The sequence below is a fragment of the Rhinopithecus roxellana genome, chromosome 2 (assembly GCF_007565055.1).
Source record: "Rhinopithecus roxellana isolate Shanxi Qingling chromosome 2, ASM756505v1, whole genome shotgun sequence".
NCBI lineage: Eukaryota > Metazoa > Chordata > Mammalia > Primates > Cercopithecidae > Rhinopithecus > Rhinopithecus roxellana.
Genome location: NC_044550.1, coordinates 15,197,207 through 15,220,902, shown reverse-complemented (window position 1 = coordinate 15,220,902; position 23,696 = coordinate 15,197,207). Strand labels below are relative to the sequence as shown.

Genomic DNA, 23,696 nt, shown 5'->3' with positions numbered 1-23,696 from the left:
GATTATTTTTAAATGTATTTAAAATTTGGGCTGGTCAGGGTGGCTCACATCTCTAATCTCAGCACCTTAGGAAGCCAAGACCAGTGGATCACTTAAGGTCAGGAGTTTGAGACCATTCTGGCCAACATAGTGAAACCCCATCTCTAACAAAAATACAAAATTAGCCAGGCATGGTGGCGCATGCCTCTAGTCCCAGCTACTTGGGAGGCCAAGGCAGGAGAATCACCTGAACCCAGGAGGTGGAGGTTGAAGTGAGCCAAGATCATGCCACTACACTCCAGCCTGGGTGACAGAGCGAGAATCCATCTCAAAAAAAAGTATTTAAAATTATATAAGAAAATCCTATTAAATCTTAATAATGTAGAAAATAAAAATGAAAGTCCAGCCACTCCTCTTCCATTTCCCTTCCCAAAGGCAATTGCTGTTAAAGGAATTTTTTTTCTGTTTTTTCCGTAACAGGTACATATATCAAACTGCATGCATTCTTGATCTCTTAAGGACAGTTTTCTTTCAAGTGGGGAGAAAAGATTAAGGAAACTTTTTTTTTCTTTTTTTATTTTTTATTCAGAGTCTTGCTCTGTCGCCCAGGCTGGAGTGCAGTGGCCTGATCTCGGCTCACTGCAACCTCCGCCTCCCAGGTTCAAACGATTCTCCTGCCTCAGCTTACCGGGTAACTGGGATTACAGGTGCCCGACACCATGCCCAACTAATTTTTGTATTTGTTTAGTAGAGACGGGGTTTTACCATGTTGGCCAGGCTGGTCTTGAAGTCCTGACCTCAGGGGATCTGCCCACCTCAGCCTCCCAAAGTGCTGGGATTACAGGTGTGAGCCACCATGCCCAGCCAAGAAAACTTTATTTCAACTTCATATCTCTTTGATTTTGGTGGCATATGACCCTGATACTAGAAGATAAAGTTCAAATTAAGCCAAGCAAGTCTCTAAATATGGGAATCAGTCCCGTAGGAAACTCTGAATACTGGGTATGGTAGAGAAAGGCATGAATGGCCTGCAGCCTTCGCATGTGATTTTAGAAAACACCTCACCCACTAACTGATGAGCAAGTGGGCAGTCACGACAGTCATAACACCCAAGTCCCTTTGCTTAGGCCAGACCTCACTCTTCTGTTGGATTCTGTATTTGAGCCATAGAACCTTGACTAAATTCATGTTATTTACTGAATTTATAAGATCTATAAAATTTTGCCATTTGAAACAGACCAAGTTTTTTCTAATATAATTTACAGGTTATCAGTTTAAATAATGCAATATCTTCATTTCATTCAGAAGCAGAAAAAATCTTTTGTTTCTGCATACAGGCACTTTTAGTGTTCATCTAAAACAGCAGTTCTCAACCATTTTGGCACCAGGGACCAGTTTCATGGAAGACAATTTTTCCTTGGACCCAGGAAGGTGGGGATGGCTTCGGGAGGATATCAAATGCATTATATTTATTGTGCACTTTATTTCTGTTATTATTACATTATAATATATAATGAAATAATTTTACAGCTCACCATAATATAGAATCAGTGGGAGCCCTGAGCTTGTTTTCCTGCAACTAGACGGTCCCATCTGTTGGTGATGGAAGACAGTAACAGATCATCAGTCATTAGATTCTCATAAGGAGTGTGCAACCTAGATGCCTCACATGCACAGCTCACAATAGGGTTTGCACACCTATGAGAATCTAATGCTGCTTCTGATCTGACAGGAGGCGAAGCTCAGGCAGTAACGCTAGTGATGGGGAGCGGCTGTAAATACAGATGAAGCTTTGCTGGCTCGCCTGTCTGCCGCTCACTTCCTGCTGTGTGGACCAGTTCCTGACAGACCACATGATACCAGTCCATGGCCATGGGGTTTTGGACCCCTTATCTAAAAGATACCTTGCCTTCCTCGTTCTCAGTATAATTTTCTGATATACAAAAGTCTCTCAAAGCATCTCAGTTAAACTGGAATTTTTTAAAAAGAAAAGCTCCTTAATTCTTAGAATCTTAAAACATGCCTAAATGGCAAGTTATCTTTTAGTCTATTGATGAATACTTCATTTATTTTTCTTTTTGTGAGACAGGGTCTCATTCTGTTGCCCAGGCTGAGTGCAGTGGCACAGTTACGACTCACTGCAGCCTCAACTTCCAGGGCTAAAGCAGTCCTCCCATCTAAGCCTCACAAGTAGCTAGAGCTACAGGCACACACCACTATTCCCTGCTAATTTCTAATTTTTTTGTGGAGACAGTGTTTTGCTATGTTGCCCAGGCTCATCCTGAACTCAATTCAAGACAGCCTTTTACTTTGACCTCCCAAAGTACTGTGATTATAGGCATGAGCCACCACACTGGCACCAATAATTCAAAATATGTAAACAAAATGTGTCATGCCACCAATGTTGTACAGTCTAAATGGATTAATAACTCTTTTGCTTATAATAAACTCTATAACATTTGTAAAAATGGGAAAGTGTAAAGCTGAAGATGATGCAAGGTAGAAAATAAAAATATTTACATTTGCTTTCAGCATGTGTTTTCAAACTTACAGGTGTATGTGGGCATATATGAGTAGGATTTTAAACAAATTATAGCAGAAACTAAAAAATGCAATGCAGTGACTTGGTAGAAATGACATGAAGTCAAAGATATAAATTAAAGAACTATCTCATTATACAAACTTTTATAGTTTTATTATGAGGCCGATATTGGCTGCATTGAGAAAAACTATTTAGCTTCTCTAAACTTTAATTTTTTCATTTAAATATTAAAGAGGTAGGCCTAGTTCGGTTCTAAAGGGCTTCCCAACTATTATTATTCCATTAATCTGTGATTCTTAGTTACTTAGAAACCATCTAGTTTCTCTATATTTCTCCTGCTTTTTAATTTTTCCATCACAGACACCCGGTGTCTCAGATAAATTCTTAACAGTTCTCTTGAACCTTCTCTGGTACCAAAGAAGTAGTTTAATGTTGGGATTTTAAAAGACTTCCATGAATATAATGAGAAAATAAGATTCATTACATACAATATTTCATTTTACCAGCACTGTTTTGAAAAACAAAGCATTTCAGTTAAATTAATTTTCTGGATAACTGACACCTATTTTATTAAATACCAAATTTTTGTTTAGTTTAACATTCTTTTTAAACAAAATCTCTAAATTGTACTATCTATTTTAGTGCCTTTTAAACACAAAATATACTAACATAATTTTTTCTTTTTATTTTTAGAGGGGGACAGAGCCTCACTCTATCACTTGGGCTGGAGTGGCACAGTCTCCCAGGTTCCAGAGATTCTCCTGCCTCAAGTAGCTGGGATTACAGGTGGCTGCCACCATGCCCAGCTAATTTTTGTATTTTTAGTAGAGATGGGGTTTCACCGTTGGCCAGGCTGGTCTTAAACTCCTGACCTCAGGTGATCCACTTGACTTCGCCCCCTAAAGTGCTGGGACTACAAGTATGAGAATCACTTTTCCAAACATTGTTTATTATACAGGAGATCTTTCAGGGCCAATTCAGGTATGAAGGTTCTTACTGGGGATTCATTTGGTGGCAAGTGACAGAAACCCAAATCAAACTGTCTTAATGTAAGGAATTTATTGGCTCATCTAACTCAAAAGTAGCTGCTTCTGGATGTACCAACAATGTGGTGATTAATTTGGAGTTTTCCTCCTTTTCCATATTGAGAATCTTCTTTGCTCTATGGTCATTTCATTCTTTGGAGAGCTTTCTTGAGTGTCACAAGTGTTTTCATTAGCAAGTCTAGGTTTAGCAACACCAACAGAGAGCTCTTTCCCAAAGGTTCCAGTAAATACCCAAAGCTGACTCTTGTTGGTGAGGTATGTTTCAGTCCTCATGCCTGAAACCATCAATGTAACAAGAGGAAGGAGTTCCCTTATTGACCGGGGCTGTCAGTGATCCTCATCCCTGGATCACTGGTGGAGCACGTGGGTTGGGGAAGTCAGAATGACAATCTCACATGACCACATGGAAGGAGAATATAGGAGGTGTGGAGTTCACAAAAGAAAATTAATGTGCTGTTACCAAGAAAGGTGATGGAAAAGGTGCTTGGCAAGCCAACACTATAAATATCCCTTGTGGAAAGATATGTATCCCCACATTTCATGACTCTTAGATTGCTGTCTTTTTCATCTCTTTCACTGTCATCAGTCACTAATGCTGCTCTCAATTTGCCTCTATCACAGCAATCTCTTCCTGAATTTTAATATTTAACACCTAATCTTCTGAGGGTTTGAAAAACAAAGGAGCAAAGTCATTAGAATTGTTTTCAAAATAAGGGCCGGGCATGGTGGCTCACGCCTGTAATCTCAGCATTTTGGGAGGCCTAGGCGGTGGATCACCTGAAGTCAGGACTTGGAGACCAGCCTGGCTGACATGGCAAAACCCCATCTCTACTAAAAATACAAAAAAATTAGCCAGGCGAGGTGGCGGGCACCTGTAATCCCAGCTCCTCAGAAGGCTGAGGCAGGAGAATCTCTTGAACCCAGGAGGCGGAGGTTGCAGTGGGTCAAGATCATGCCACTGCACTCCAGCCTGGGCGACAGAGCGAGACTCCGTCTCAAAAAAAAAAAAAAAAAAAGGGTTAATGGGCTCTGAGTGAGTCCTTAAGAACCTTCTATGAGTAAAGAGAATAAACTTTCTAATAAGAGTTTCATGACATTTTTTATGGCCCTTCAAGGGTCATTTTTGTAATTTCAAGACCCAATGACTATGAATAATAAATACCATGAACATGGTCACTTTAAGTAAAGCTAACATTTTTGAAATTCTCCTGAATTTAAGTGGGTTCCTGAAGTGAGACATGCGTTTTAAATGGTCTTTTAGAAATGGAAACACAGCAGAGAGCAAACAAATACAGCTGACTAGTTGTAAGATCTCTTACTGGGCTTATTAAAAGACTGGTATTTCATTTTATTCTTTATTTCTGCAGTAGTTTCTGATCATGTATAAGTATTTTGGCATTTGTGGTTGAGAGTATTGGAAAATAGGGAAGTTTTTTGGAATGTAAAATTATATAAATCCCACAGATGTTATAACATACCAAGTTGTGATTGTTTATGTTTAAAATGACCCCGTGATAACATTAATAAAATTTGTTCACAAAGGCTTCATTTTAACCAATAGTTTGTGTCTACTAAAAATAATAATTTCTAATTTGTGACTATTTAAAAATAGTTTTTGTAAGTGGCAGAATTGGGTGATTTTGAGAATTTGATGAAAGAGATGATTCTAGTGATACTGCCAAAGAATTTCTATGTAATTCTCCTACTGAGAAAGGTGAAGAAATGAATGTTACATCCACCTCATCAAGAAGTGGGCCTCAAAAATAGATGAAAAATCATGACCAAATAAAATCAATGGGATTAAGTAGTAAATTCTTCAAGATTGAGGTGACTTTGTCTTGCTTAATAGGGAAAACAAAACAATTCTTAAAGATTCTTCTTATGATAATCAGGAAGAAGGAATATGCGTGGTTAACAATAACCAACACTATTGAATGCCACCTGTGCATAGTTAGAACTATTCTTGTCTCCCTTTCATAAATAAGGAATTAATCACAAAGAGGTTAAGCAATTTGGTATATGAGGAAGATGGACTTCAGACTCAGGCTTATCCAAATCCGAACCCAGCCCATCTTGTCAGTTACCATATTTGGGGTCATTCACTTCAGAAGGTAAGGGCCAGGTGCTGTGGTTGGAGATCTGATATCCTAACTCTTAAATCTGATCTCGCGTTACTCTCAGCCTCCTGCCACAGGCTCCAGCAGTTTTCCCTCACACACCACTGACTTTCTTGCCTCCATGCCTTTAAGACAAGTGTTCTCTGAGTCTAACATTGTCTGGTCAAGTGACTTTCTTTTATGTTCTCAGTCTAAATTTTGAAATAAGTTTTTTAATTTAAAAAAGTATATATACAAACATATATATATATACACATATATATCATTATATAAGCATATTTATTATAAATTATATATAATAAGTAAACTAAAGGTTTTTTTGAGATGGCACTCTGGTTACCATTGTGTTTTGTAATTAGGAAAAATGGTGGTGGTGGTAGAAAGATTATGATGTTCTTTGAAATTTTAAATGCAAATTTCTTGGTACTTTGTTGAACAGAGAAAATGATTCCTTGAGGGAGGGGTCCTGTCTAATTCATCCTTGTCTTTATGTCTAGCATAGTGCCTGGAACACATTAGGCACTTTGATATGTGTTGAATTAGATTTTCCCTTCTCTTACATAATTTTCTCTTCGATTCTATCACAAGTTTGTAGTGTGTACCTCTATCAAGATACTCATTGTACTTGTTGCATTAGGAGTAAGTTTCCTTACTAGTTAAAAAAGAAGAAAAAACTTGATTAATAGTGGTTTAAACAATTACCCCAATGCTTGGCAGTCCAAGGCTGATGGAGCAACTGGAAGATGTCGTCAAGGAACCAGCTTCTATCTTACTTATCTACTATCCTAAGTAGAGGGCTTTTATTCTCATGCTTGAAAGATGTCTGCTCTCCTTCCAGCCACTGTATCTACATTCTAGGAAGGAGAAAGGGAAATGTTAGAGGACAAAGAGTACAAAGTATTATCCTCTAAAGGCCTCCCCCAAAGCTCCCACCTAAATCTCATATGTAGAACTGTTACACATGGTCACCTCTACCTGCAAAAGTGGCTAGGAACTGGAGTACTGTATTTGCCTTGTAGCCTGTATAGCATGGAAAGCCAAGGGAGAATGAGTTGAAGTGAGTGTTTATTGAGCCAATTGGTAGTCTTAAGGTTTTCTTAGTTATTTGGTATAAATTTATTTTTCCTGGTATAGGATAAGTCAGTGGAAAACAAACACTGTGTTTTGGTAATCTTTGAATTGCCCACAGTGACTAAAAAGTAACTATCATAGCACTTCTCGTAGTGTCTAAGACATTGTGGCTACTCAGTCAATTGTGTATTTTTAAACTTTAATTTAGAAATAAGAACCAGGCAAGAGTTAGTGACTCTAGATTCTCCGAAAAGGATGGAATCCAGAGATTTCCCTTTAGTGACTCATTCCTCCTGTCAACATTGGAAAGTTACCTGGAGGCTTGCTGCTTCATCCAGTTGGCCCATGAGAGAGGACAATTTAACACTGATATTGCTTGGAATGTTTTTAAGTATAACTCAAAAAACAGTGTGGGAAAGAAATCATAAAAATGTGATTGGTCAACAAAGGCTTTTTTAAGAGAAGTAAAAAGGTAGATAAGAATGATGGTAATATACAAGAATCAAGCAAAAAAAAAAAAAAAAAAAACAACAGCCATTGAAAATTAAGAATAGTCTAATTTCAAATAGTTTAGCCATTCCATTCAGAATTCTTAGGGAAAAATAAGTACAATCCGAAGTCTTTGAAATCAAAAGACTTTCAAATTACTCCTCTATATCTGTACTCTTTCAAAACAGATCTCGTTCCTCTTCCCTCTGTCATCTTCTTAATTATAAATAATGGGGGATGAAGATAAAAGAATTACATGTGAAGATTCAGAACCATCCACAGGAATGAATCACATGCCCTCCATGCATCAAGAAACACAGGTAAATCTAAGCTGTGACAGAATTGTATTTCCTTCATATTCTACCACTCATTTACCAATTCTCCTATTCCCAGACACACACAGTGCACAGCAGGTGTGACTACCAGTTTTCCCAGCTAACATCATTGTCAGTTGACCCTACCTGTGGCTAGAAAAATGGAGAGCCTGTGGAATGCTTTGTGTCTCTGACCTAATCTCTAGAATGGTTTTGGTTTCTTCCTTTCTTTTTATTGCTCAAATTCGAGTAGATTAATGAATGTGAAGTGGTTTTCATTACAGATAGTTATCTTTTTCTAAATTACTTTGGTATATGTGCCAATTATTGCCCTGAATTTTATCTTAAATATGCTTATTTTAAAACCCAGTATTACAAAACGTAATAAAATGTTATGTGACCCAGACATTTATAACACAGGTTGAGTATCCCTTATCTGAAATGCTTGGGACCATAAGTGTCTTGGATTTCTTTTTTTTAAAATATTTGCATGCACCTAATGAGACATCTTGCAGATGGAACCCCAATCTAAACAGGAAATGTATTTATGTTTCATATACACCTTATACAGGTAATCCAAAGGTAATTTTATACAATATTTTAAATAATTTTGTACATGAAACAAAGTTGCATTTGATTGTTACCTGTCATGTGAGTTTAGGTGTGGAATTCTTCACTTGTGTGTCATGTCAGCACTCAAAAAGTTTCAGATTTTGGAGCATTTCAGATTTTAGATTTCCAGATTAGTGATACTCAACCTGTACTAAAAATAGTGACTGCTAAATACTCCTAGCATAATTCTTGTTTCAAGCTGATTAGCTAGTAATAAAGCTGTGTGTTTTTCCTACAAAGTGTTATACTTGAGTCTAGTCATAGAAATTTGATTTGTAAGGTGATGATGTGTAAAATATATACAGTTTTAAGGATTTTTAAAATTACTTTAAATACAGGAGGAGACAGTTATGAACCTCAAAGGTATAGATGCAAATGAACCAACAGAAGGGAGTATCCTTTTGAAAAGCAGTGAAAAAAAGCTACAAGAAACACCAACTGAAGCAAATCATATACAAAGGCTGAGACAAATGCTGGCTTGCCCTCCACATGGTTTACTGGACAGGGTCATAACAAATGGTAAGGATTAATTCAGAAATAGAGGGCAAAAGATGAAGTTGTTATAATGACAGATTCCTAAATAATATGGTTGAAAAGACAAAACGTTCACTTCTCCCACACATAAAAACTAGTTGGTGAACAATTCACACACATGGGTGGCTCTGTCCCACACATTGAAGGGAAGGACCTAGACTAACAGGGCTCCACTGTCTTCACATTGGCTTTCAGGATCACTGTGGTCACCACCATTGTGGGAAGGGGGAAGGAACACAGATCAAGGACCTTTTCCTTTACTATATCTGAGTAATTTCACAGGATTACTTTAGGACTATCTAAAACACTACATAAATGTTGGTGGTTATTACTGTTAAGTAATGCAAGTAATAGTTTAGCAAACACAGCCCCATTTATACTTCCAAATGAATCCTGTTACTTTATAAGTAAGAATATTGGTTTGCAATTCAGCTTATTTTAGTAGAGCTGCTGTTACATAAGACATTTGGGGGATTTTTCTTCGGGAGTTTATCTCAGCACTATTTTGCAAATTTTTAGGGTTGTAATATATTTGTCTTTTAGGAATGGATTTGGTCTTTGGAGGAAGCCAAAGGTTATTCTGCTATCAATTTGACAAATATATGGAAGTTCAGATTCACTTATGCCCTATTTTCTTCAGAAATGAATTGTGTGCTTATATGTGTCTGTGCTGTGTATGCTGGGGGATATGTGATATAGTAGAAAAAGGAAGAGATTTGAAAATTATCTATAAAGGCAAATTAGTTTTTTTTAAGAAGACAATATTTTTTCATTGACAGTTAAAATTTATTTTTTACATTGATAAAATTGTATGTATTTGCTATGTGCAACATGATGTTTTGAAGTATGTATACATAGTAGAATTACTAATTTTAGCTAATTAACATATGTATTACCTCACATAGCTATCATTTTTTGTGGTGAGAACACATTACATTCACTCTTAGCATTTTTCAAGAATACAATATGTTATTAACTATAGTCTTCATGTTGTACAATAAACCTCTTAACCTTGTTCCTCCTGTCTAACTGAAATTTTGTATCCTATGACCAACAACCCAATATATATCACTCAGTATACTTGAGTTATATGTGCATGTGTGTATACATTTTTTTTTTTCATGGATCTTCACATTTAAAGTCTAGAGAAAATTACATGTCAAGGCATTGGTCATAGCGTTCCTGCTACTTTCACCTCCCCCACCCAACCTTTTTTTCCTGGAGACACTCTTGAGCCTGGGAGTTCAAGACCAGCCTGGGCAACATAACAAAATCCTGTCTCCAGGATTCCCATGTAGCTTCTTACAGATATATACCACTGCACCTGGCAAAACTAGTTTTAACCTGCCAACTTTTAAATGCCTGGAATCTATCCACAATTTTTCACTTTTATAAATCATATTTTCAGAAGATAAAGATAATTTTAACATCAAAATATAAAAAGAATTGTTCAAAAGCATAAACATCTTCATCAGCATTATTTATTTTTGTTTTTGACACATATTTGTACATATTTGTGGGGTACAATATGATGTTTCAATACATTTATATATTATATTATGATCAAATCTAGCTAATTAGCATGTCTACCACCTGAAGCATTTATCATTTCTTCATGGTGAGAACATAGAAAATCTTCTGTTTTAAGGTATACAATACCTTATTCCTGATTATAGTCACGTTGCTGTGGTACAGAACAAACTACTCTTCCTATCTAATTATCACTTTGTACTTGTTGACCACTCTCTCCCCATAACCCCAAGCTCCTCCCCTCCCCAGTCCCTGGTAATCACTATTCTATTTACTATTTCCATAAGAACAACTTTTCTACATATGAGTGAGAACGTGTAATATTTGTCTTTCTGTGCCTGGCTTATTTCACTTAGCATAATATCCTCTAGGTTCATCCACGTTGTTGCAAATGACAGGATTTCATTCTTTTTTATGACTGAAAAACATGTCATTGTGTATATACATCATATTTTCTTTATCCATTCATTCATTGTTGGACACTTAGGTTGATTCCATATCTTGGCTATTGTAAATAGTACTGCAGTAAACTTGGGTGTGCAGACATCTCTTCAACATACTGATTTCATTTCCTTTGGATACATACCTAGTAATGGGATTGCCAGATCATATGGTGTTATTATTTTTACTTTTTTTGAGGACTCTCCATACCACTTTCCATAATGGTGGTATTAATTTACATTCCTACCAACAGTGCACAGAGTTACCTTTTCTCTACATCCTTGCCAACCCCTTGTTATCTTTTGTCTTTTTGATAATAGCCCTCCTGACAGGCATGAGGTGAAATGTTGAACATTTTTTCCTATACCTGTTGGCCATTTGTATGTCTTCTTTTGAAAAATTCAAGTTCTTTGCCCATTTTAAATTGGATTATTTGTTTTCCTGCTATTGAGTTTTTTGAGTTCCTTTTATATTCTGGACATTAACTCCTTGCAAGGTACATGGTTTGCAACTGTTCTCTCCCAGGCTGTAGGTTGCCTCTTCACTCTGTGGATTGTTTGCTGTGCAGAAGCTTTTTAGTTTGGTGTAATCTGGTTTGTCTGTTTTTGCTTTTGTTGCCTGTATTTTTGGAGTCATATCCAAAAAGTTATTGCTCAAACCAGTGTCATGGAGCTTTTTTCTTATGTTTTTTTCTAATAGTTTCATAGTTTTATGTCTTACTAAATTTGCCTTTTAAGGCAAATTTAAAGACAATTTCAAAAAAATTGTGTTGAGGAATAATAGCATCATTGAAATAAATATATGAATGCCCACATATGTTTACTGAAAAATGAGACTCAACTCCATAGTTATACTTTGTGGGCTCTGAAAGACATGTTTACCATTATCATCTGGGACAATGAAAGCCAAGCATAATATTTTATACTTTGGGCTCTAGATGTGTTTTTAATGAAACCAGGTGAGGTTACTTAACTAAGCATGGAAGAAAATCTCAAACTTAGAACATGTACAGAAGGCCGGGCGCGGTGGCTCAAGCCTGTAATCCCAGCACTTTGGGAGGCCGAGACGGGCGGATCACGAGGTCAGGAGATCGAGACCATCCTGGCTAACACGGTGAAACCCCGTCTCTACTAAAAATACAAAAACTAGCCGGGCGAGGTGGCGGGCGCCTGTAGTCCCAGCTACTCGGGAGGCTGAGGCAGGAGAATGGCGTAAACCCGGGAGCGGAGCTTGCAGTGAGCTGAGATCTGGCCACTGCACTCCAGTCCGGGCGATAGAGCGAGACTCCGCCTCAAAAAAAAAAAAAAAAAAAAAACATGTACAGAAAACCAGAATCCAAAAATATACATTAGCTGATAAGACAACAGATAATTGAATACCTTTTCTGTTCTTTTTATTATTTTTTTAAACTTTCGTTATTCAAAATGTGGCCTATTGATAGTTAAAACATTTGCAATGAAACAGATATGGACCGACATAAGGAAAGAGTAAAAATGAATAATGTAATTTTGGGACTCATTTTTTAAAAATATATAATTGTTCATAAAGCAGCCTGAAAAATGAGGTTCATGGTAGATAAACATCTCATCGCTTATTTTTCTGTTTTTCTGTTCCAGAAGTTTACAAGACGACTTTAGTCCTATATTCTTTCCTGTGCCAATGCAGTATATATCAGTATTCTTCTCAAAAAGTAGGCTGGGTGCGGTGGCTCACGCCTGTAATCCCAGTACTTTGGGAGGCCAAGGCAGGTGGATCACGAGGTCAGGAGTTCAAGACCAGCCTGGCCAACATAGTGAAACCTCATCTCTATTAAAAATACAAAAAATTAGCTGGGCATGGTGGCAGGTGCCTGTAATTCCAGCTACTTGGGAGGCTGAGACAGGAGACTCACTTGAACCCGGGAGGCGGAGGTTGCAGTGAGCCCGTGCCATTGCACTGCAGCCTGGGTGACAAGAGTGAAACTGTCTCAAAAAAGTAAAATAAAAAAAGTAAATCTTACATGTGAAAATTTGTGGTTTTCCATAATCATAAATGAGAAGTAAATTGTTAACTGATTTAAACATGATTTAGAGAAACCTTATAGACATACCATTTGCTATGTATTTACAACTGTATTTCAGGTAAGGCACAGGGAAAGAGAGTTAGAGATTTTTTTAATAGTCTTGAAGTAGAAAAGAGAAAACTATTTTTTTTTTTTTTTTTGAGATGGAGTGTCGCTCTGTCGCCCAGGCTGGAGTGCAATGGCTCGATCTCAGCTCACTGCAAGCTCCACCTCCTGGGTTCAAGTGATTCTCTTTCCTCAGCCTCCTGAGTAGGTGGGATTACAGGCACGTGCTAGCATGCCCGGCTAATTTTTGTATTTAGTAGAGACAGGGTTTTACCACGTTGGTCAGGCTGGTCCCGAACTCCTGACCTCGTGATCCGCCTGCCTCGGCCTCCCAAAGTGCTGGGATTACAGGCACCCAGCTGAAAAGAGAAAACATTTAATTCTACCTTGCTGAATTTAATATTAGCTTGAGTTTATGCTATGACAAAGTAGAATTTAGTATAATAGCTGGCAAATCCTGCTTTTCCATTCTACTTCTGATATCACATAGAAATGTCAACCCTTGTAGCTAATTGGGAAATACCAAAAGTCCCTTAGGTATTCCACTGCAGTCGTATCATAAGCCTAGAAAATCCGTAACAATTCTGTGAGGGTTTAGGAAAAGGGACATTCAATTCAGTCAGTATGGTAGTTAAGACTCAATGAACAATCTTGTCACAAACCAAGGAAAGCATCTGAAAAAATATTTTAAGTCTTTTGAAATGATCTGTCAAGAAAACAGGGAATCATCAGACACCAAAACCAAAGTGTAAGTAACAGAGGTCAATAAGCAGTCAAGGTGGCCCCACCCTGGAGGTTTCTACCAAACCTCAGGGAACTTGAGATGGATTTTGAGAGCACTGGGAGCACAGGAGGCTAAGCTAGCGCCTGCCCAGGTTGAGAGAAGTCTAACAGGAAAAAGCATTCTCCTTCACCCACATAAAGTGGAAACCCAGTGTAATGCCAAATTTGAGGTAAACCTGTTCTGCAGATGGGGCCTGTGACTAAACCTGTCTCAACTGTGGTTGCTGGCTGGGGCAGATGTGGAGTCTCCAAAAAAAATGTTTAACTTCATCCTAATTTGTCTCCAATTTCACAGAAAAAATTCAATTTGAAAATGTATCTATTTTCAGACATTTTCAGATGGTCTCGGATGGTAAGCTTTTAAGTACATGGTAGAAGTAAATTCATTTCCCATCTGGGAAAACTCATTCAGCCTAAGGCTTCAACAAAGTTGGACACAGTTCCAAGGGAGAGCTCACTGTTGCAAAAGACAAACTAAAAAGTTTAATTTTAGACAAAGTTCCAAGGGAGAGCTCATTATTGAAAAAAAAAAAATGCAACATGTGAAAGGAAACAAACAGATTTCAAATATGTGCATTGTCAGAAAATAGAATATAACACATTTATGTATATAAATAAGTTAAAAATTAGAAAACATGAGTACAAAACAAGTAACTATTTAAAAAATGAATAGGTTTGAAGAATAACAAACTTGAACTTCTAGAAATGAAAGATATAGTAATTGAAATGAAAAACTCAGTGGTCAAATTAGGCAGCAGATTAAGTGAAAAAAATGGTGAACGGGTGAATAAATCTGAAGAGATGATCTAGAATGCAGTACACACAAAGATGAAAAATATGAAAACTAGGGTTAGCAACATAGAAAAAGAGAATGGGGAAAAGGAAATCTTTGAAGAAATAAAGGCTAAGAATTTCCCAGAACTGATTTTTTAAAAAAGCATAAATCTTAAGCAAAACGAAGTCCCACCTAAACACATTATACTGAAAGGAAAACCAAAGAAAAAGTGAAGATGTTGAAAACAAGGAAAAAGAATTCCTTTAAAAAGCTGAAATTAGGTTCTTCAAAACCAGAAAACCAAGGAATAGTATTTTCAAGGAATGGAGAGACAATAACACTCAACCTAGAATTTAACATAAAACTGAGGTATACCTAGAAAAACTATCTTTTAAGAATGAGAATAAAGATAATTCCAGACAATGAAACTAAGAATTTACTACAACAGATCCTCCTGAGAAATACAGCATGCTGTGATACAGAGTGTTTCTGTATCATGAATTAGCTCATATGCAATGGTAAATAGGAGAATTGTGTTAGAGTGTATGGAATTTGCAGTTTTGTATATAATTTTTCCTGGCCCATTAATATTTTGTATCATCAAGCAATTGCAAGTGAAGGCAAAGTGAACTGGGGAAAAAAAGACCATATGTATGCTTTCTTACAATTAAAGATAAAGTCTTCCCTGCATGAGGACCTTTTAAACAATGAAACCTCTGTGGAAGTGCTGACTTTTCATGCAGTTAGTAGCTGGTTTAGGGGCTTCAAGAACTCAAACATTCTACAACATTAAGTTATCTAATAGAACACATGTGGATGAAGCGACTGAGAGTATAAGCTGAGGTAAAGAAGATGCCAGCGCTTTTCCTTTTGTTGAAATTTATTGTATTGAGGCAGACGGCTAAAATATGGATCAGATTTTGATGGAACTACTCTCTGTTTAAAGAAAATACCCTCAAGAATTTCCATCACAGACCGCCTGTGTCAGACACAAGTGTCAGTATGTAGATTCATCTGTGCTAAGACTCTTACTAGGATTGTTTTGGTTTTTCTTAGTGCTTTGGTCACCAGTTTTGAGTGGTCTGCCCCAACTCTCTTTTTCCCATAAAGTTTTCAATTTTTAGTGCACAGTTTTGTAAAACACAACTTTTCAAACAGGGAAACATTTATTTTTTTTTGTTTGTGTTTTGTTTTTGTTTTTGTTTTTTGAGGCAGGGTATCGCCGTGTAATGCAGGCTGGAATGCTGTGGTGCAGTCGTAGCTCACTGCATCCTTGAACTTCTGGGCTCAAGGGATCCTCTTGCCTCAGCTTCCTGAGTAGCTGAGATTACAGATGCCCACCACCATACCCAGCTAATTTTTATACTTTAGTAGAGATGAGGTCTCACTATGTTGCTCAGGCTGGTTTCGAACTTGGAGCTCGAGCAATCCTCCTGCCTTGACCTCCTAAAGTGATGGGAAAGGCATAAACCACCATGCCTGGCCTATTTCACATTCTTATAGAAATTCTTTTCCTAAAAGAAATACTTTAGGCAGCAGGATAATTGTCCCAGATGAAAAATTTGAGGCTGGATGAGATGGTTCGCACCAGTAATCCCAGCACTTTGGGAGGCTGAGACAGGAGGATCACTTGAGCACAAGACTTCAAGACCAGCCTGGGTAAAATGATGAAACCCTGTCTCCACTAAAACATTTTTAAGAAATTAGCCAGGCATGGTGGCACACACCTGTAGTCCCAGCTATGTGAGAGGTTGAGGCAGGAGGATCGCTTGAACCTGGGAGGTTGAGGCTGTAGTGAGCCATGATTGTGCCACTGCACTCCAGCCTGGGTTACAGCTGGAGACACTGTTTCAAAAAAAAAAAAAAAAAGAAAAGAAAAAGAAAAGTTTGAGATGCCATAATGAATGATGATTTCAGAAAAGGTGCCTTTGTAGGTAATTCTAAACAAATATTGACTATAAAGAAAAGAAACAATAATGTCTAATTCAAGACAGAACTAAATAACATATTTTTGTTAAAATTATAGAGAGAAAAGTGAATGGTGAAAAAAGTCAAAATAATGGTTCCTTCTGGCAGTATAAAGGGAGATGGATGGGGAGGGGCACATAGGCAGTTCAAAAGTACTGTTAATATGCGATTTCTTAAGATGTTGGCAGTTACCCAGTTGTTCATCTTACTGATACTCTTTAAAGATTAAACATGATTGGCCGGGCGCGGTGGCTCAAGCCTGTAATCCCAGCACTTTGGGAGGCCGAGACGGGCGGATCACGAGGTCAGGAGATCGAGACCATCCTGACTAACACAGTGAAACCCCGTCTCTACTAAAAATACAAAAAAAAAAACTAGCCGGGCGAGGTGGCGGGCGCCTGTAGTCCCAGCTACTCGGGAGGCTGAGGCGGGAGAATGGCGCAAACCCGGGAGGCGGAGCTTGCAGTGAGCTGAGATCCGGCCACTGCACTCCAGTCCGGGCGACAGAGCGAGACTTCGCCTCAAAAAAAAAAAAAAAAAAAAAGATTAAACATGATTATAAATATTTGCATTTTCATTCAGTATTTATTTTTACAAATTATTTTAGATTTTGTCAAAACCTCCATGTGACAACTTATTGATAGTAACTAGTATTCCTGGTTTATTTCAGTTACCATCTTTGTTCTTCTGTGGGCTGTAGTTTGGTCAATTACTGGCAGTGAATGTCTTCCTGGAGGAAACCTATTTGGAATTATAATCCTATTCTATTGTGCCATCATTGGAGGTAAACTTTTGGGGCTTATTAAGTTACCTACATTGCCTCCACTGCCTTCTCTTCTTGGTAAGTGCTAAATGTTTCCTGTTTTCTCCAGAGTAAACTATATTTTTAAAATAATAGTTTGGAAAGCTTTGGGAAATAAAGGAATAAAATATTTCTGTATTTGCCATGCTGGAGCCAAAAGCCAATTGTTAAATTTTGAGGAGTCCTGTGATCCAGTTGTTAAACATGGCAGTTTAAAAAATTAAATTATCCGGGCCCAGGTGCTGTGGCTCACACCTGTAATCCCAGCACTTTGGGAGGCCAAGGTAGGCAGATTGCTTGAGCTTTGGAGTTTGAGACCAGCCAGGCCAAACATGGTGAAACCCTGTCTCTACAAAAAAATACAAAAATTAGCTGGCCATGGTGACGTGCACCTGTAGTCCCAGCTACTCAGGAGGCTGAGGTGTGAGGATTGATTGAACCCGGGAGGTCGAGGCTGCCATGATTGCATCATTACACTCCAATCTGGGCAACAGAAAGAGACTTTGTCTCAAAAAATAAATAAATAAATAAATAAATAAATAAATAAATAAATATATAATTAAATAACTGACATTAAAAACAAGCATTCAGTGCTCAACACTGAAGACTTCCTAATGTTTTACTCTATTTCCCCTCACCTATGCTCTTGAGATTATGGAAGTACTACATAATGGTGTGCCACTGCCACCTCTTCCCAACTCCACTTTCAGTGACATCATGTTGTAGCTTAAAATCGGCCATGGTAGAAGTATCTGTAACAACGACAACCAAAAAGTCAGCAAATGCTACAAACCAAAGTTTGTCATAGTATAAGTTACTTATGTCATTGACAGAGTGAAGTTCTGACATGTATTTTTATTGTTTCATTTTCATCTTATTCATTAATATAAGCAAAAATATCAGCCAGCATTCACAGTGACACTGCACTTGCTCATTCATGATATGTGACTTCTTTGCTGAATCAGATAGTATGCAACCATTTATTTGTAGTCTGATTCTGTCAAATCTTGGTAGAACTGCAGCCATAGTTGGTTATGGACACAGAATTTTGACAAACAGCAGTGAAAATATTCTGGGAGAATAAATTGGCTATATAGAATTTACAGTGAAGATGGCTGTATATTTGTAAACTGTGTGCTGCACATCCTTTATATCAGTAAAATGTAATAATGCATGTGCCTATATAAAATGCATACTTTTTTGGCAAGCCACTTGTTAAGCATTTACCAGCACACCATTGGGTATATGTAAAATATAATATTGGCCGAGCATGGTGGCTCACGCCTATAATCCCAGCACTTTGGGAGGCCAAAGCAAGAGGATCACCTGAGGTCAGGAGTTCAAGACCAGCCTGGCCAACATGGTGAAACTCCATCTCTACTAAAAATAAAAAAACTTAGCTGGGCGTGGTGGCGGGTGCCTGTAACTGCAGCTACTTGGGAGGCTGAGGCAGGAGAATCACTTAAACCTGGGAGGTGGAGGTTGCAGTGAGCCGAGATCGCGCCACTGCACTCTAGCCTGGGTGACAAGAGCGAGACTCCATCTCAAAAAAAATAAAAATGAAATAAAATACCATGATTATTAAAGACATAGCTGAAAATACTCTTCCAGAGGCAATGAGAACTGCCCAAACAAGACACATATACAAATTAGTCTTAAAACTAGATGTGATACCTTTAATGTGTCTTCAAAGAATTCTGCATTATAAAATTTGTTTACCACAGAGGCATTTTGTGTTCATTTCTAACAGATTTATTAATCACCCAGTTCTAGTAAAAAACCACCTACCTTTCATACTTGCATATATATTTGCACACATTTCCTGAACAGTTTTTTTTCTTTCTTTCTGTTAGCTGTATGAGTAAGAACAATCAGGATTCGCTAACATACACCAAAGGTATCTGCTTTTGAACTTGTGGTCAGTAAAGTTAAATATAAAAAGAAGTAGAATTATTTATCTCTTACTATGCCCCATTTCTCAATGTATTTCTAATTTTAGGTAAAACTAAAGGTATTCTACTTAATTCATATTGTTTCTCATAGGTGCTTTTTGTTTTCTAATGTTATTAATTGAATTATTGTTAAAATGAATTGTTTCTAAATATGCCTATATGCTAGGATAAAGGGTTGACAGACTACTTCTCTTTATAAATTAATATTAACTGGAGCCCACCCACGTTTATTTGTTTGCATATTGTCTATGTCTGCTTTGCATTATACTGGCAGAGTTGTGAAGTTCTAACAGAGACTTTATGGCCCACAAAGCCTAAGATATTCATTGGCCCTTTACAGAACATTTTTGCTGACCCTTGTATCAAAATTAGTGACTCTCAAACTTCACTGTACAGAGGATGACCTTGGAATTTGTTAAAATACAAATTCTAATTAAGTAGGTCTTCATGGTCAGAGATTCTGCATTTCTAAGCTCTAAGATCACATTTTATGTAGCAAGATCATTCATTCTAGAACTTGGCTGCTCATAAGAATCTCTCGTTCATTGTTTTGTTCTGTTTTGTTTTTGAGGCAGGGTCTCATTTGCCCAGGGTGGAGTGCAGTTGCACAGTCATGGCTCACTGCATCCTCAACCTCCTGGGCCCAAACAATCTTCCTGCCTCAGCCTGCCCAGTAGCTGGGACTACAGGCACATGCCCCTACACCTTTTTGGTTTTTGTAGAGATGGGGTCTCACTTTGTTGCTCACCAGGTCTTGAACTCCTGGGCTCAAGCAATTCTCGTATCTTGGCCTCCTAAAGTGCTGGGATTACAGGTGTGAGCCACCATGCCAGGCCAGGAATCACCTGTCTTTAAAAAGCTGATGCTTTGGGAGGTCGAGGCAGGTGGATCATGAGGTCAGGAGATCAAGACTATCCTGTTCAACATGGTGAAACCCCGTCTCTACTAAAAATACAAAAAATTAGCCAGGCATGGTTGGCATGCACCTGTAGCCCCAGCTACTCAAGAGGCTGAGGCAGGAGAATCACTTGAACCCAGAAGGCAGAGGTTGCAGTGAGCTGAAATTGCGCCACTGCACTCCAGCCTGGTGACAGAGTGAGACTCCTTCTCAAAAAATAAAAATAAAATAAAAAATAATTAAAAGAAAAATTAAATTTAAAAAAAATTTAAATTAAAAAAAATTTTTTTAAAAAGCTGATGCCTAGATCTTACTCCAAAGATTCTGAATTAATTGAAATGGAATATGGTATGGCCTGGACATCAGAAGTTTTAAAAAGCCCTCCAGATGATTCTAATATGCAACCTATGTTGAAGACTGTTGTTCTAGACACATGAAAAAAATGCCCATTACACCCTATTTGTCTTTTTTTCACTCCATGCTTATTGCAAAAACAAAATATACCATGTTGCAAAAAGATGGAAAGTATTGGGATTTGTGATAAAATGAAATCTCCTAAGGTAACTGAAATCATTCTCAAAAAGTACATACATATTTCACCCTTCTTTTTTATAGTTGTATACTTGCATAGAGGAAGAAAGTTTACTGCTTCTTATTATATTAAGGCCAGTATCCAAAACTGAAGCATTATCTGAATCCATAAAGGAAACTTATTAAGACAAAATATATGTGATGGTTGCCTGTTCTATATTTTTAAGAGTTTAATTGAAGTGATTGCCAGGGACGCAATTATGCGTGAGCATTTTTGATTCCTGAAATGATTTTGAAAATGGCTTCCCTTTGGAAGAGAAGGGAAATCATTATTGAAAAAATTTCCATAACACAAATTATTAAAAAAATAAACTTGGGAGTAGATGAAATGAGATTAGCCATATGTTGATAATTTTCATAATACAAAATTTTAAGAGAACAACACTCCTATATCCAGGAAGATGTTCTTTCCTCCATGACCAAGGGAGGCCCTAGAGGCAGGAGTGGGGACACGTGCCAAATCAAAATCAGGTGGCCACATTACATCAACCAGACCACTAGCAAAGGAAACAATGTCCCAGGGAAGCTGTTCTCACGTTCATTTCAGGAATGAAAAATGCTCTCTCAGGCCAAGAGAGAGCAGTGGCTCATACCTGTAATCCCAGCACCTTGGGAGTCTAAGGTCGGTGAATTGCTTGAGCCCAGGAGTTTGAGACCAACCTGGGCAACATGTCAAGACCCTGTCTCAAAAAAAAATGCCTCCTCATATCCCCCAAAACAAAAACCTTTTAACATAGTTTTGAGTTCCTCTTAGGATATTCCATTTTATTTCAGGTCATTGAATGCCATAATTAATTTAGGAGTGGTTTAGACACATATTTTAAATTTCATTAAAGAGCTATTGTCATGATAATGGAATGTAAGCATTAGTGCAGTACTTTTGGCTGGTAAATCATCAATATGTATAAAAATTATATACACCTATACCATAGGGCCTAACATTTCCACTGCTAGGAATTATGATATGAATATAGTTAATGCAAACCTACAAATATATAAGTTCCATATGGACAAGGACCACATTAGTCTAGCTCAGGGGTCCCCAAGCCCCGGGCCATGGCAGGAGGTGAGCGACCATTACTGCCTGAGCTCTGCTACCTCTCAGATCAGCAGCGACATTAGATTCTCATAGGAGCATGAGTTCTATTGGGAACTGCACATGCAAGGAATCTAGGTTGTATGCTCCTTATGAGAATCTAATTAATGCCTGATGATCTGAGGTGGAAAGCTTCATCCCGAAACCATTCCCCCTGCCATCCATGGAGAATCCGTCTTCCACAACACCGGTCCCTGGTGCCAAAAAGGCTGGGGACTGCTGGTCTAGCTCACCTCTTTGTTACTAGGATCTCATACAGGGCTAGCATGTAGCAGGCACTTAAATACTTGACATATGAATTGTGCTCATTTCAGCACTGTTTATAATGAGAAACTTGAAAAATTTCTTAAAATCTATTATTAGTGGTCCAAAAATTATGGAACTTCCAAACAGTGAGATACTATTCCAGCTATTAAAAGGGAATAAAGCAAATATATATGTGCTTCAGTGGGAAAATGTCCAGGATATATTATTAAATGGGAAAAAACCCAAGCCGTACAGCAGTATATCAGTGTCCTATTTGTGTCCAGCACAAAAGAGCTTATACACAGAGAAATATGCTTGAATAGGTACAGAAACTTTCTGGAAGGGCACAGAAGATCCTCATCAGTGAAAACCATTCAGGAATGAAGATGGAAAGTTGCAGTTGGGGTACAATAGGTACTTGTCACTTTACATTTTGTCAGCAATGTCTTAATTTTACCATGTGCATATATAACTCATCATTATTTTTTCCAAAAGCCAAGCCTGTTGATACTGTTGCCCAATAAACATTCCAGAAAGACCACCGCCACAGCATTCAGCACTTAGAGCCTTTCCCGTAGAAAAATGGCAGTGATGAGAGACACCTGGAGTGATGCTTTCATGTGCAGCAGGTTGTCTCTCTTCTCCCATCTTGCATCACAAAATATCTTAACTTCAGTAAATTTATTTAGTTGTTTGAAGTGTGGTGCTTATAGGGACAAGGTGAGAAGAGGGCACTGCTGGAGAAGCATGGAGGGAAGAGGCTCACAGTCTCTCACAGAAACCTTTCCCTTTGTGTGGGCATGTGATATCAATGAAGGCAGAATTCCCTCACTCACTACCCAGCTTCGTCAGTTACACTCAACTTCTTGCAGTTTCCAGAATGAGTCACTTTTTCTTTTACCTTTGAATAAACTACTGTCTTTTCCAGAAACTTCTCAACTCCCCCAGCCATTTCTTCATCCTCTTTCACCTTCTCTAAATCCCCCTTCCTGCCTCAGCTCATGTAATATCCCCCTCATGCTTTCATAAAATTGGTATTGTCCGTTTGTCTTGTTCCCTAGAGGCTGAAAGCTTGTTGAAAAGTAGTCCATTATTATATGCATGATGCATACTCTAGTGTCTAAACTACTGAAGGCATTCAGTAGAGTTGAATGACTGAGTGAAAGAAGAGTCACCAGCTGACATGACAGGCAATGTTCATTTCATCATAATTGACATCTAAAACCTTTGCAAAGTAGATTATGTGTCTCTTATGAAATTATCTAATCTGAAGGTAAAATAGAATCCATATAGGTATTTATTGATATTTCAAGTAATCTGACATAGCAAATAATTTCAGGGACTGTTTGCTGTTTGCACGCAAAGGACTGACTGAGCTGGCATTGTATCAAAACATTTTATATTTAGAATTTGATCATACTCTCTATCCAGATGCTGCATCTTGTCTCCCTTTTAAGTTCAGTTATCTTAGGAATATTAATTATTATAATTTATCTTTTTATCTGCACATTATTTTCTTAGCTGCTTTAATTATACTAATTTTTTAATTAAAAGCTTAACTTAATTTCTTCCAAGTTAAACTAAAAGTTTAACTTCATTTCTTCTAAGCATGAGTGAAGTGGTTCCTGGGATTATATAGTAGTCTCTATAAAATTAAAGTTAACTAAAAATATTTTCTCTATTTGAAAACTAGACGCCGGGCGCGGTGGCTCACGCCTGTAATCCCAGCACTTTGGGAGGCCGAGGCGGGCGGATCACGAGGTCAGGAGATCGAGACCATCCTGGCTAACACGGTGAAACCCC

The 23,696-nt window shown here is 37.8% G+C and overlaps 1 protein-coding gene across 7 annotated transcripts in view; it reads left to right on the top strand.

Annotated features, from left to right (window-relative positions):
• SLC9B2 (solute carrier family 9 member B2) overlaps positions 1-23,696 on the top strand; it is a 94,616-nt gene that overhangs the window by 5,847 nt on the left and 65,073 nt on the right. For 4 of the 7 annotated variants that reach the window (XM_030915042.1, XM_030915045.1, XM_010363331.2 and 1 more), the window contains exons 2-4: positions 7,433-7,564; positions 8,509-8,689; positions 16,979-17,149. In XM_030915042.1, coding sequence (XP_030770902.1) covers positions 7,475-7,564; positions 8,509-8,689; positions 16,979-17,149 — 442 coding nt within the window. In that variant the 5' untranslated portion in view covers positions 7,433-7,474. The remainder of the gene's footprint in view (positions 1-7,432; positions 7,565-8,508; positions 8,690-16,978; positions 17,150-23,696) is intronic. The other 3 variants (XM_030915050.1, XM_030915072.1, XM_030915065.1) reach the window with 2 other exon arrangements.